This window comes from Neofelis nebulosa, chromosome 2 (assembly GCF_028018385.1).
Source record: "Neofelis nebulosa isolate mNeoNeb1 chromosome 2, mNeoNeb1.pri, whole genome shotgun sequence".
NCBI lineage: Eukaryota > Metazoa > Chordata > Mammalia > Carnivora > Felidae > Neofelis > Neofelis nebulosa.
This window is the reverse complement of record NC_080783.1, coordinates 86,674,354-86,688,866: the sequence shown is the minus strand read 5'-3', so window position 1 is coordinate 86,688,866 and position 14,513 is coordinate 86,674,354. Positions and strand designations below refer to the sequence as shown.

At 38.9% G+C, this 14,513-nt stretch overlaps 1 protein-coding gene across 6 annotated transcripts in view; it reads right to left on the bottom strand.

Moving 5' to 3' along the window:
- ZEB2 (zinc finger E-box binding homeobox 2) overlaps positions 1 to 14,513 on the bottom strand; it is a 134,681-nt gene that overhangs the window by 6,643 nt on the left and 113,525 nt on the right. For 5 of the 6 annotated variants that reach the window (XM_058715373.1, XM_058715374.1, XM_058715376.1 and 2 more), the window contains 5 exons: positions 12,735 to 12,923; positions 11,793 to 12,007; positions 9,051 to 9,159; positions 6,150 to 8,119; positions 4,558 to 4,738 (listed from right to left, as the gene is read on the bottom strand). In XM_058715373.1, coding sequence (XP_058571356.1) covers positions 4,558 to 4,738; positions 6,150 to 8,119; positions 9,051 to 9,159; positions 11,793 to 12,007; positions 12,735 to 12,923 — 2,664 coding nt within the window. The remainder of the gene's footprint in view (positions 1 to 4,557; positions 4,739 to 6,149; positions 8,120 to 9,050; positions 9,160 to 11,792; positions 12,008 to 12,734; positions 12,924 to 14,513) is intronic. The other variant, XM_058715377.1, reaches the window with a different exon arrangement.

The window sequence follows — 14,513 nt, the reverse complement described above, 5'->3', positions numbered from 1 at the left end:
TCTTTATCTTACTGGAACGTCCAATATAAATTTAGTGATGACAGATGTGGTAAGGCGCAGTACTAGAGTAGGAAGAAGTTATTTACCTGCAAGAGAAGAAATTGAAAAATATTTGTTGGTGATTACTCATTGTATTGGAAATAAGGAAGATTTTAGTAATCTACTTCAAGGCAGCTAATGGCCTGAAGAAAAAAAAAAAAAAAGCATAACTCAGACCACAGAGGAACCACTTTTTAACTTTTGGAAAAGATGTTTTGAATGAGGTAAACTGGACAACAGAGAAGAGAATTCCAGTGGAGCGCCAAGAATTTGGAAAGGTGGCATGCTTTTCCATTTGACAAGACCACCATGGTGGGAAGGTAATTTAACAGGAAGCAGACGTATATTTGGGAAAAAGACAGAGGTTTGGCCTGCCAGAAGACTTCAAGTCACTATGTATGAATCTGGTTTCTCTTGTGTGTACTTGAACCTTAAAGAAAAGGATGCCAGCAGGAGCACGGGTAAGACGTTTCTGATGGTAGCGATTCATTCACAGGGCAGGATGGTGCAGTGTTAAATACGGGAGATGGGTTCTGGAGTCTGACTGCCTGGGTTCAAATCCATCTTTTCGTACTAACTGTGCAACACAGGTAACCTCTCTGTTAACCTCTCTGAAGACCAGGGTCCCTTTAAGTAAAAGGACCTGAGGATCCTTTGGGGACCCAACTTGTGATCCAGGCATAAGGAGTAAAGGAGACAACATAGGTAAAGTGGTTAGAACGAGGATTGCACGTAGTAAGCACTCAATTAATGTTAGATAATTTTATTCATTTTTATCCATACATGCTCAATAATTCTCAAGTTATAAGCAAGATAAGAAGAGTACATGGAAGAAGTAAATCTGAAGGAAAGAAGACAGGTGGTAGATGGAAAATTTCTTGGTGCTTTAGTTGCTAGGGCATGCCTGAGTGGAACTGTCCTACAGCCTCCTTTGGATGTCTCATCAGCTCAGGAGCAGAGAAAAGTGGGACAGTTAGGTGACTTCACAGATCGGCTGTGAATAATTGTGAGTGAACATCACAGTTGCCACAGTTGGTATGGCTCTCTCTTTTCCAAAGAAACAAAATACAGAGCAATGCCCTGAGAGAGAACACACACTCTCCAGGACAACTCTCAAGGCCTGGTGGAAATGCTTGGGGGATGCCCATTAAACTGCAGTCTATTATATAGGTATTCTATGATTGCAGGCAATCGATTTTCAACGAATTCAATCCACAATAAACGAAATGCTTAAATATATTAATTCTACATTATGAACTGACATCCCGAGAGAATGAAATGTACAGCTATTATGCCAGGCAAAGGACAGAATTTGGGCGTAAGTGTAGGGGGACTGACCTGTATCTTGATGAAATAGTCTACTAATCTCCAGAAGTGTCACTAGTAAGTATTTAATACATTCAATTTAAATGAGACCTGACTTGGATGTTCATCTTTTTTAAATCTGTTTGACTGGTTTACCTGATTCAAATCAAGATGTTCTGGAATTAAATTTCTATATGGGCAAGATTCAGAAAAACATCCAACTTGACACTGAGTGAATCAAACTTTTTTAGGGTAATTTTGTTTCTCTAATCTCAAGGTTCATGATTCACCTGACAGCTAGAATGATAACTGAAGTTAATAAATGGAAGGTTTGTGGTATGAAAAATATTATCACATAACTGAGAAACAAAGTCGGTAATTTATTTAAAACTTTGACTTTATCTACTCAAAAGTAGAAATATTTCTATTACTTTTCTGAATAAGGTAGGGTTAAGAGTACCTACCACAATGTCTCAATAGAGAAATTACTCAAGACATGTCAGATTTAAACTGCAGTGGAATACAAAGGAGTTCTTGACAGGGTCTAACGGGAGTTTCAGATTTTGTTTCACAGTCCTGGCCTGTGACAATTAATCCCGTTGAAGTCAACATTTGGAGAGTATTCCCTTTCTGTCTCCCAGTCCCGATCCCAGGCCTAGGCCCCAGGAAAAGCAAGCGAGCCATACGCCATGGGTAAGGGAAATTAAGCATTATGTCTTTGGTGTCTGCCTAGGAAATAAATTAAACAGGTCAAGGTAAAAGAGCACAAGATCTCAAGAATAGGTAGCTCGTAATTTCCTTCTTAATTTAAGCCATTCTATATGTTAAATTGTAGAGATGCAACAAACACACGTTATCAATGACACATTTGTAGTTAGCACGTAACCAAATGATGACTCAGCTTCATTTCCCAAACCTTAGATTCAGTCAACCCAAAGACTGTTTTCACTTGCAATTTTCACATTAGTACATCCCCAAAGCATTACTAGTGCTTAATATAAACAAACAAAAGGCTTCTGGGCCCAATTAGAGAAGGGAAATGGACTAAATTTTTACGTACATCATAGTGCAAGAAAAGTCATGGAGAACTTCACATTGATGGAACCTAATACACTGACAGTAGTAATGTCATGAGATGTTTGGTCAAGAGACCAAAAAGTTAACACACTGGAAACTTGACAAGCTAGGAAGCCAACGGGAGGATAACTAATCACATGTTTAAAGAACCCATTGGATGATTAGCATCTTGTTGCTATACATTACTTCCAGGCAGCAGATCTTCTTACATCTTAAGGAACCGGAACATTTTATTTTTATTTTTTAAAATACAGCATATTTTGCAAATTGATGATACATATTTATGTTTGTCAACTTTTGGGTCTCTCAACTATCTATATGCCTATGAAGTTTATGGACTATCTCATTTGTAAGAAATAAAGATATTGACTGGATGTCAATATGTATGATAGCCCTCACTAAAATAAAAGTTTTAGACTCACCATGTAGTAAATGATAGAGTTTGCATATGGTCATATAATAAAATCAATCAGAGAGGGAAAGATGCCTTCAGTGATGTGCCTATTGTAGCTGAATAATGAAATACAAAATATATTTGAGGTTGATTACAATATTAAAGTAAATTTAGATATGAAAATATCTTCATAAATATTTAAATAGGACTTGGTACTAAAGAAAACATCTATGATATCTAGGATAAAAGACAAATACAGGAAAATTCTGACGTTTCAAACACTGAATTATATCACACAAGTGCAGAAACTATCGGGATTTGCTTTTCAAACTAGGTTGTCTTTGGAGTATCATTAGTTGAGCTTTTAAAACAATATTAACTAATATCAGACAGTTGAAGAAAGAGAGAATTGGTGTGGCTGCAGTAAGGGTACTGCTATTTACCAACCTTGTTCTCTTCACAAATACCCTGAACACCTACTATTCACCCAACCTCCCCCCACTCGGGCAGGTCCTGGTCACTGTGCTGCCTCCCGCACATGCCCAGTGAGGGACAAGGGCAGATGATGAGGACGAGTGCTTCCCAGGGATATTTTCAAATACTAAAAAGGGCGCAGTGTACTTAGAATACAGCAGAAAGTGTTCACATTACCTTCTCTTATCTTTTTCTTTTTTGTCTTTTCATCACTTTCCCCCCAAAAGCATTGGTAGGCTAATATTTTTTTGCCCTATGTTAAAATGTGTGATACTAGACTTTTTCGTTTAAAATGAGAGTTTTCATATCATTTCCCCTGCCAGTATTTCGCTTGAGGACCTACACTCTTTCCTTTTCCCATCTCGGGCCAGTACAGCATGCCAAATATCCCGAGGAGAAAAGTTGGAAACAGGTTAGGGACTAGGGACAGGGATGGGGCTGGGTTGCTTTGTGGTCAAAGGTGGACGGAGAAGGAGGGAGGGAGCGAGCACAGGTGTAGCTCTACCACGGGGCTGCGGAGCAGATCTGGGATTGTGGGAACCAATGCTGCTCCGCATTATGGTACTTCTCCCTTGGCTTGAAAGATTAACCCACTATCTCTCTACTCACTCAGACGGAAGAACTAGGCTGCGATCTTGTCAACTCTGTATGATTGTTCCTAATCGGTAATGCATGCATTGGAAATAAGCTAATTAAATTTAGAAAGTTTTATTGTCATCTTTCAAATAGAAGTAGCTTCAGTAGCTCGTCTGGCAGCTTACTTGACTTATACCTTTCTCTCTCCCAGTCCTGACACTTCTGCTTTATTCAAAAAATGGCCAATTTATAAAACCAAACAGAACCACCTCCAAGTCGTAGCTTACTTGGAGTTTGGGTGATCAAACTAATATACGACTGGCTGAATTTTTCATTAAATTTTCACATAAACAGAGTCACTACAACTGAGGAATTGGAACACATTTTCAGTAGCGGGGCTGTGTCATGCCATTTCATTGCCCTGGCCACTTAAATATACCTTTGACGGGATTTGTGAATTTGGCTTCCAGATTAACTTGAAAGATCTGAAGACAAGCACACGCATAAACACACGAATGATCCAATAAACAGGCAACAAAAAAGTCCTACTGAGCTAGGCAAAAGCATTATTTCTTCCTTGTTGAAGGTATCAGCATATGTTCCATCTTATGTTGCACAAGTGTACTCATTAAATATTATGAAATGTACAGCAGGCCGGGAAGCTCTAACTAGCTAGTCAAAGTCACTCATACCTGTGTGTTCGTATTTATGTCGCAGAAGGGAACTGCTTTTCTGGAATGTCTTGTCACATAAGTCACATGCATACATGCCACTCTCTGTCTTCTTGATCTTCTTTCGAGACAGACAGGAGTCGGAGTCTGTCATGTCATCTAGGCCTGACATGTAGTCTTGTGCTCCATCAAGCAATTCTCCCTGTGATATAATCACATAGTTCAACACAGTCTCTTCTCTTTGTGTTTATACCAAACAACTTCACGTAGGCTGACATTTGGAGAACCTCAAAAGTGCTGGCTATTAATCGATCTCGTTTGTTTGTTTGTTTGTTTGCTTTAAACCTATTACTTTCCACGAATAATGGATGAGGTCTCACATTTCCACAAAAATATAAACCCTCTCTGCCCTACATGGTACAGCTCATTGTTTTTCAAGGGTAGAACACAGTCAACTCTGAAGGTGAGAAAAACATAACATTTTCTAAAATCCTTAGTTTTCTTTATATCGGGAAATATCCATGAGTGAACATTACACGTCGGAATTTGTGTGTTTTCCAGCGTGGTTAACTTTAGAAATGATCTGTAGCTGTAGAAACCCCATTTTAATTGAATTTTATATTTAGGTACAAAATGTTATTATTATGCAATCTATTTAAATGTATGTCTACCAACTAAAGGCCTCAAGCTATATTTTTATATTTAATTTTCTAATTTGAAATAGGGAATATTAATAACACTTTTTATCAATGTTCTATCTATGTTAAAACAGCCTTCAGCATTGAGCAATAATGAATGTGGATCAGTAAATTATTAAATTTCTTGATATTTATTTTGTCTTGATCCAAAGGAGTGCAAACTTGCATGATAACATACATTTCCATTTGCTAGCTCACAGTTCAGTTTTCTTAGACTACGTTTGCACTAATTAATATTAGAGGAGATTAAATGGGCTTAAATACATTTACAGAGAGGGCAGATGCACTGGAAATTGGAATCCTGGAACAGCTGTTACAAAGGTACACTGCTCCTTGTGCTCCTATTTTCCAAATAGGGATTATAATCCGTGTTGTTAAAACATACCTGCTTTTGTATTCGAAAACCATAAATTACTTACTGGTTTGAAAACTACGTAAGAAGTCAAGTGGCATGCACAAAATATTTTCTAAAATACTCTTCAAAATACACGATTTTCTATAAGACCAAGTACATGTCAAATTTGTACATGTAATGATTGCAAATTGTGAACATCTATACAAGTATGTGACTGTTGTAAATGGTAACTTTTAGCGTCTACGTAAGCCCTGTCCAATATTGCTATCGATGTATGATTCTAAAAACATACAGATCAATCTAAATAAACCTCAAAAACAGGTATTAAAATCTTCCTCTTTTTTAGGGCACATGTGCTTCCACAGAGCAGTGTTCCACTGGTTCTCCACTTATTTGGCTAGCCCACTCACTTTGAGGTTCAAGTGAAAACAAACTGCCATGTCTGCTGAAAACACGGCACTTGGTTTTCTCACTAAGACTTTTTTCCCCCTACGTGCGCGTACACGGTTTAATATAGTTTTCATCTCCTCTGTTCGGAGCAAAAGGATAGGTCTCATTACCTGAAATCCTTGTTTCCGCTGGTACTTTCTCCTCTGCTGCATGTCAGCAAAAGTAGCCGCCCCAGTTGGGTAGGTATAGGCCATATGTGGTAGGAAGCTCATCTGATCCAGTCCTGGGTATGGTCGTAGCCCAGGGATGCTGGTCTGCACTGGTGGCATGAAAGTGGCAGGGGGAAATGCGCTTTGTGGAGGAAGAGCTGTGTATAAAGTTTTGGCACTAAAGGGGTTCATGCCGAACACTGGGTTAGTGCTTTTGTTGTCCAGATTATTTGAGTTTGAAAACTCCTTCTTGATAAAAGTCAAGTTTAGAGGCTCATCTGAGTTTTCAGATGATGAAGAAACACTGTTATGGTCTAAATTTATGCTGTTAGCTTTCGTTTTGTTCTTCGTGGCTATAATACTTTTGGGTTCTTTCATCTGTTTTGGTAATGACAAGTCCAAAGGCTCAGCCTGCAGCTCCTCAGAAGAGAAGCTGTTTGGAGTGTAAGAACTACTGTGGGAGTTTTTAGAAGATGTGGAGGAAAGATTTAAGGGAGAGGGAGTATTACTCCTTGAGTGGTCCAATTTTTCAACTGGTTTAATATTGGTGAAATGGGAAGGTTTGGTTAGCCTGAGAGGAGGATCACAATTCGTCACACTGTTGTGGAGTTCTGCTATGGATGGCGATGTTATGGAGTCCATAGGCTTTACGGGAGACCTGGGTAATAAAGAGTCTTTTGTGGGAGGGTTACTGTTGGGAGCTAGCGGCTTGGAGTTCCTTTCCAGTGATGGTGACCTGGAATTCGAATACTGGTAGACTTTTCGTTGCTCAAACCATTCCTTCACAAATTCCTGAGGAAGGCCCACAGCAATGGAAATTTTCAGCAGTTCATCAGAATTGGGCTCCATGTTCATAGCATAATACGCTTTCAGTACAGACATGTGGTCCTTATATGGGTTGATGGGGCTTGTCATTCCTTTCTCAGAAAGTACAGATGACAAGAGGAGGGCTTTATTATCAACAAAAACTCCGGCTTTGTTGGGGACTATGTTGTCATGAGGTTGCAGGACTGCCTTGATCTCTTCATTCATCTTACAAAGGTAACGTTCATGCTGATGCAAGGGAATGGGGCCGGGAAAACTTTCTTTACAGAACTGGCATGAAAATGGAGTGGATATGTTGTGGTTCTCAATCATTTTATCATCAGTGACCAAATCTATTAAAGTACGTAGCTTCTCTTTCTTTATATTACTGATCTGTCTCCTTGAGTCAGTAGTCAAGCTCTGGAGGCAAGCTTTGGCTTCATTGACTTTTTCTAATGTATAGTCAATAATACTTTTAGTGGCACCATTATGACTCACTACTGGAAGACCTACGGGTGGAATATTAGGAGAAGTGACTCCTTGTTCCTCAGGTTGAGAGCATGGATCCTTCATGTGATAACCTTTCAACTTCGAAATTTCTTCAGCCTTGCAGTCCATTTTTTGCCTGGAAACCGTATTGTCCACAATCTGTAGAACCTTTTGAACCTCGCTTAAGTTACTATTCATTGCGGGGAATCCGAGTAAAGGGGTTTCCATCCCTACACCTAAGTGCTGCATTGGACTCTGGGCAGACGGATGGACTCCCAAAGGGCTGGTGGCTCCAAGTGCACCATTCATAAAGGGACTAGTGCCACTAAACCCGTGTGTGGCCATGAGAACTTTATAGTCATTGAAGTCTAGTGGTTCTGTTTTAATTTTAAGTAAGCCTGTCTGTTCAGACATACTAAGTGGTTTTCCATTCTCCAATTTGTTTCGTAACTGGGTAATAGCTGAATTAGTAGGCGAAGAAGAAACAGAATTAGGGGAAGAACCCGTCTTGATATTGTTTCTCATTCGGCCATTTACAGAGATTAAACCAATACATTTCTTGCTGCTGATGTGTGAACTGTAGGAACCAGAATGGGAGAAACGTTTCTTGCAGTTTGGGCACTCGTACGGTTTTTCACCTAAAATGATAATCAAAATTAACATTACACTTCTTTGATTGGGTAACAATGACGATTGTCTGCCAATACAAGAATCTGTGAAACCACATGGAAGGAACAGAATGGGGTACCTCTACATTCTAGGTGCTTAGCTTAGAATTATGTGGCCGTAACTGTTTCTGGGTTTTATCTACCCTGGGAGAACATAATTCAAGATGTTAGCAGTGGAAGGTGAGGGCTATCTATGCCTTTTTCAGCCAAGATCCCAAATCTTGTCTTGCCATCGGCAGCCTCCTATTTAAACAGAGTGTCAGATTAATGTGTGGTCAATAGCACAATAAAGATGTCACAGTATTTAAAGGGAAGTGTAGCCATGGCTTTAATCAACTCTGTAGAGATTCCATTGATTCTACCAATCCAACTAGTCCTTTGAATAGCATCCAATTTGGTAATAAAATGCTTGGCAGAGCTATCAAAATAGTTATAAAGAAGAAATCTCAGTGGTAGGATGCTGTTCTGTAATATACAGCTCCCAGGAATCAAGGAACATTTATCATACAAAAGCTCTCATCCAAAATTCTTCAACTTTTTCTTTCATGGTTAGGTATCGAAAATGAATACCCTTCCGAATTTGCCAGCTGAGTTTCTTCAGGTCAGAAATACTTAATCTGTAGCAGAGTGTCTGAAAGGACGAGAAGGAGCCTCTAGATTTTGTAACAAATCAAAGCATTTGCAATTTTTAGGAAGTCTAAGCATTCCTCTTTGATTTGTAAGATCACGCTATTGGTGGTACCATCAGTCTCAGGAAGGCAGAGCAGGCCCGCACGGTTTATGAAATAAAAGCATAGTTCCAAAAAGCTACAAACAGGATTGTGTAAATTTCAAACAATCTTTTAAAACTCTCCTAATGGCACAAAATGCAAATGTGAGCACCAGCACCTCTGCTACTCACCACTGTGAATTCGCAGGTGTTCTTTCAGATGGTGTTTATATTTGAAAGCCTTGCCGCACTCTGTGCATTTGAACTTGCGATTACCTGCTCCTTGGGTCAGCATTTGGTGCTATAAAAGGAGAAAGACTGACATCAGTTTTGTGCAGGAGGAACAAAGGAAATTTGTTACAAATATTTTTAAAAGGCCTCTATTTTTCAGACAGGCCAAAAGGTTTGAGTGCATGTTTATTTATTTGCCCAGTCTTTCAGAGTTGCAATAAAAGTGATAATGTTGGCAATAAAATTGGAACAAATAAAAAAAAAAAAGGGGCTTTCACATGCGCATCCAACACTTGCTTTAGAATTATCTCTGTAGTCTCTTTTCCGAAATGTTTCTTTGAGCCTTTGGAGATGAGAAAGTATAATTGTAAAGATGTTTGTGGTTCTCTGTGTTTATGGCACATTTTAAAATCTGAAGATTCCCTGTTGGGATGTAACCGTTTTGTCAAGGAAATAAATAAATATTATCCTGAAAATTCTAAACAGCCTCCCCCAAAACTCCCCATGCAAAGAACTAATTTTATCAAATTATCTGTATCAGGGTAAAAATGTATCTCATACTGAAGCAATATCAATTTTAAAGAAGAAAAAAAAAAGCACACATACACAAACAAAAAAATTCTTGACTATAAATATTTCATTACACGATAAGCATGTTTAAATATCCCATTCACTGTGCTAGCAGCAAATGTAAACCCTGTTTTTCCTGATGTGCTGCATATCAGATTTGATTCATTATCAAATGTAAGAGACAACATCTTGGGTTATAGCTGCTTGAGCAGTTTTATCACAGGCCAGTAGGAAAGACTTCAACGACTTTTCATTTTCCTTTTTAGTAGTGTGCTAGGGAGTAGGGACAAAAAAGAAGAAAAGTTTGCTGAAAAGACAAGTTAAAAGCAGCAAAGATATAATCAAACACAGCTGACCTTTTTGAACAAGGGAAAAAAAGCTCTGTGACTTAGAATTCTAAAAAAAAAAAAAAAAAAAAATACAGTCATCCACTCTGGATGCTCAAGGTAGGAGGTCAGCCTTTTTCAAGCAGCAATGACACAAAAGCCTTTTGCAAAAAGACAGCACAGAAACGGTATGACAACTGCTAGGGTGTGCTGAATCTTCCCACATTCCTAGTGAGACAGATGGTGTTACATGGGACACAGGGAGGTTTGTTCAAACAGCAGCAACCTTCAAAGATCAAGCGGAGCCCAGCCCGCCGAGCGCCATTGAGGGACCAGCGCTCATATGTTGCTGAGTTGCATAAACAAACAGCAACAGCTGCTTTGTCTCCCCCCACAGCCCTCAGAGGACTACTATAAACTTTAGTTGTGCCACTGTTAATATGATACAATCATTTTAATTTACTAATTGTAAATGCCATGAGCAAATGAGGGGACTTTTCAACACCAAAGCTACCATTCATAATGCGCCAACACAATCACACTTCTGCATGTGAAATTTAAAGCAGTTATGCTAGATAAATATCTAGGCACTTTTTTTTTCCTAGAGATTTTGTGCATATAAGCAAGGGGAGATAAACTGTTACATAAGTGTAACTATGCAAGCATAGTTTTTGTAACTGAACTTTGAAAAACGTTCAGGTGACAAGCCCAATCAGCTATAAATGGAATGATTTTCATGAGCTGTTCTTTTACAATAGTAAAATTCCATAATATAGTATCATCACCATTTCTTGATTGTGTTTGATTATCCTCATTTTCCTTATTCAAAGAAAATAATGCCCACAAGAAAAAAGCAATGTAAGAATTTTATAGAATATCCTGCTTAATAATTTTTAAAACAGATATGGTAGCAAGGCTTATATGGGAGGATTCCAGATCTGTAAGGCCAGTTACTGGGACTTCAGGCACACCATTTCTGTTGCCATTGAAACACATAATATCAATCTGCAGTCAATTCTCCTAGGAGAACAGAGAGAGCAGTTTTGCCACAACATGTAGGGGACCCTGTTGGGACCCACGTAAGGGACGAATCAATCGTATTCCACCACTTTAAGGATTTAAGAGGCTGTGCTTACCTGTTCAAGAGAGAGTTTTTATTTTTAACACAAACAAGTCAACAGAGGTGGAGTGATCTTAACATTTAGCCACAGACAAACGAATCAAAAGGGATCATTTTAAATACACGCCCAATATTTCGGTATTCATCAGTTTATTTTATATATGTGTGTAATATGCCTTTTGATTTTTTTAAACACTTCATTAGATTTCATAAACTAGTAGCAGCTTCTAAAAATACTCTAAGTAATTGAAGGTGTTGTGTGACAAACGAAAGAAATGCACACTTCTTTTACTATGACTTAGATCCCATATGAAAAAAATTTTTTCTGAGTAAAAGTAGGTGAAAAATGGAATTAAAATTGCTGAGATGTTTAATAATGTATAATTAAAATGCTACAATTTCATTCACTTTTTGTGGAACATAAAAATGAAACTAAAGTCAAGTTAAAGTGCAAATAAAATTTCTAAATTAGAAATTAACACACTCATTCGATCGTGAACATAAGACTATTAAATCATATTAGAAGAGACCATCAAAAAATCATTTAGACCTCAATTAAAGCTATTACCATTAAAAGATCTGCATCTTCAAAATGCCATGAAAAATTAATAATGATTGCCAATCAAAGCAATATCGTTTCTCTAAGGGGTTATTATAGAAAGAAATCACTTAAAACCAACCCCCCACCTGATCTGTCCCTGGCTTGTGCGTCACCATATGCCGCTCGAGCTGGGTGCGGTAGGCAAACGTGTAGCTGCAAAGAGGGCAGGAAAAGTTCTCTTCATTCTTCTCGTGGCGGTACTTGATGTGCTCCTTCAGTGACGTCAAGCGCTTGTAGCCCCGGTCGCAGTAGGGGCAGGTCAGCAGTTGGGCAAAAGCATCTGGAGTTCCAGGTGGCAGGTCTGTAGCCGAGAGACGAGAGGGAGAGAAGCAGGCCAAAAGGTCAGTAAATCAATGGCAGCTAATGGGCTGCCTGCCCGGGATGGTCTGACAGGAATCCCTGCAATCTGCTCGGCCAGAGCACCATCGCCGCCCTCGGCCTGGGCGCACACCGGGCCCCTCGCACACCCGGCGCAGACGTGTCGGAATCAGCTCACACTGCGCTGGGAAGTTAATTAATTACGGGGCGCTTTTGGGGGGAAATTTAAACAGCTGATGAAGGAGGAAATTCTCTTTAGGCGACTGACAGTTCGGAGTAAAACCTTTGGTCACATGGGACTCGGGGATTCACAGCGTGGGAGAGCTTTTCAGGTGTCAGAAGAAGAAGAAGGGCAGGGTCACTGTTGCTAAACTTTTGCTTTTCTTTATTTTTTTTTTTTATTTTTTTTTTTTTGTGTTCCTCCAAAGTGAAATATCTCAGAAACCTAGGAATCAATTCCGATATTTTTATCTCTTAGGAATAGGCTCTAATTGTTCTTGTTCTTTATTGGATGTACAAATGACACAAATTTGCTGACAAAAAAAATTTCACAATACCCTAAAATTACAGTTCTAATCTTTGCTCATGAAATTCCATGCCTCTGCAGCTGTTCTTCAAATTTTAAGGTAAACACCCAGGCATGTAGTGCATTTGTAATTGTAACAGCTGCAGAGGTCAGCGTAGTGGCTAAAAATGAATTACAGCCTCACCATTTTCTTCCTGCCCATTGGCCTCTGGCGTGCCGAGGCGAGACAGCTCCTCAGGGGCTTCTGGGTAAATAATGGCCGTGTCACTGCGCTGAAGGTACTCCTCGATGCTGACTGCGTGGCCGTCGCGTTCCTCCAGTTTTCTTTTGGCAAAGTATTCCTCAAAGTCTGATGTGCAATTTGCATTCTTGACTGAAATCACAAAAGGAGAAGAAGCGTCTTTGCAGGGCCTTCTTCGTGGGTAGCCCAAGCCTACGCACATCACGGTTACTACGAAACGTTGACTTGCAAAAAAGACCACACACACCTAATTTATTTGTAAGAAGTGTGGCAGGTGACCGGTTATTGATCGAATAATACATGCAAAAAAAAAAAAAAAAAAAAAGACACTTTGCTTTAAGTGAAATAGGCACATTTTTTTTTCCTCCTTCCTGGAATACTAGTCTGCATAATTCACAAAGAGTGAAAGACATTTTTCAAATTTTTTAAGGGAAAATTAAAAAAAAAAAAAAGAAAACAGAACTACATTCTAAGACCCATAACATGAGAGATAATATGAGCTCAAAGCTACTATAACAGTCTATATAAAACTTCCTCTTCTTTTGAGAAAGGTATATTTAATTTTTTATTGTCCACTAAACTTAAAGTGCTTAACCACAGATACATCCTGTTGCTAAATATAAGCTTTTAACCTTCCACTCTCTGAACATCACAGGTGGCCAGGACTACACAGTCTGACACAGATGTGAAAGGACAGATATTCCTAGAGAGATAATAATGGGACTTTGTTAAAGAGTCATGGGATGTGGCACTTTATCTTTCCTTATCAGTATTTTTTAAAGCTGCCTGAAAATAAAATGAAGCTCACAATCAGAAGTAAAATAAAATGAACAGAGATGCTTAATAAAAGCAAAAGAAACAGCTATTGTGCTGTGTGATTTTGAAGATTTGTAACTTTTGTAATTATGACTCCATTCCCATGAATTGGATAATAGTTGTAAATCAACTGCAGCAACTGTGTCACAAGACTTTGTATATTTGAAACTTCTAGATATGTTTCTGCAATAAATTGTGGCTTAAATACCCTAAATAAAAAGTTTTATGCATAAGCCAGTGTTGGGAGTGTGGCTGGTATGGTAGTATCCACCCTAAGTAGGTGGATGAAAGTCATTTGCTAGTATAATTAGGGGGTGGAGCCCTACTTTCATAGTTTCTGAGAGCAGTTAAGCTTCGTTCACCCTATATTCCCCACCTCACCTTCTCTGCCATATAAGATATTAAAGTATTTGCCATACTAATTATCTCTGACAGTTTGTGGCAGGATGATGTTTGAGCTACTCAATGTTTATTTTTATTTCATTTTTATTGGTGCCTTCACTGTTACAAACTTGTGGATTATAGATGCAAAGAACAGAAAGTGGGAAGGGCTCGATTTGATAAGCAAAAAACAGATTCATTTTCATTCTGCAGGAAGACATGAGAACAATCAGTATAACTGACATTTTCTCAAAAATAAAAACAATGTTACAAACTCACATGTATATTACTCAAGGAAGTTGTGTGGTCCTACGAAGGGTGGGGGGCGGGTGGAACCTGATGGAGTCTAGAAGATCAGGAAAACTTTAATTGAGAAAGCATGAAGTCAACTAACTTTAGAAGCTGGGGAAGAGCAGCACATACAAGGAGGCTGGAAAGAGCATGCTGAGTATCACTATCTAAAAAGACAGTGCTGAGCGCAGACAGCAAAAGGGAAGCAATATGATGTGAGGGTAGAGAGGCAGG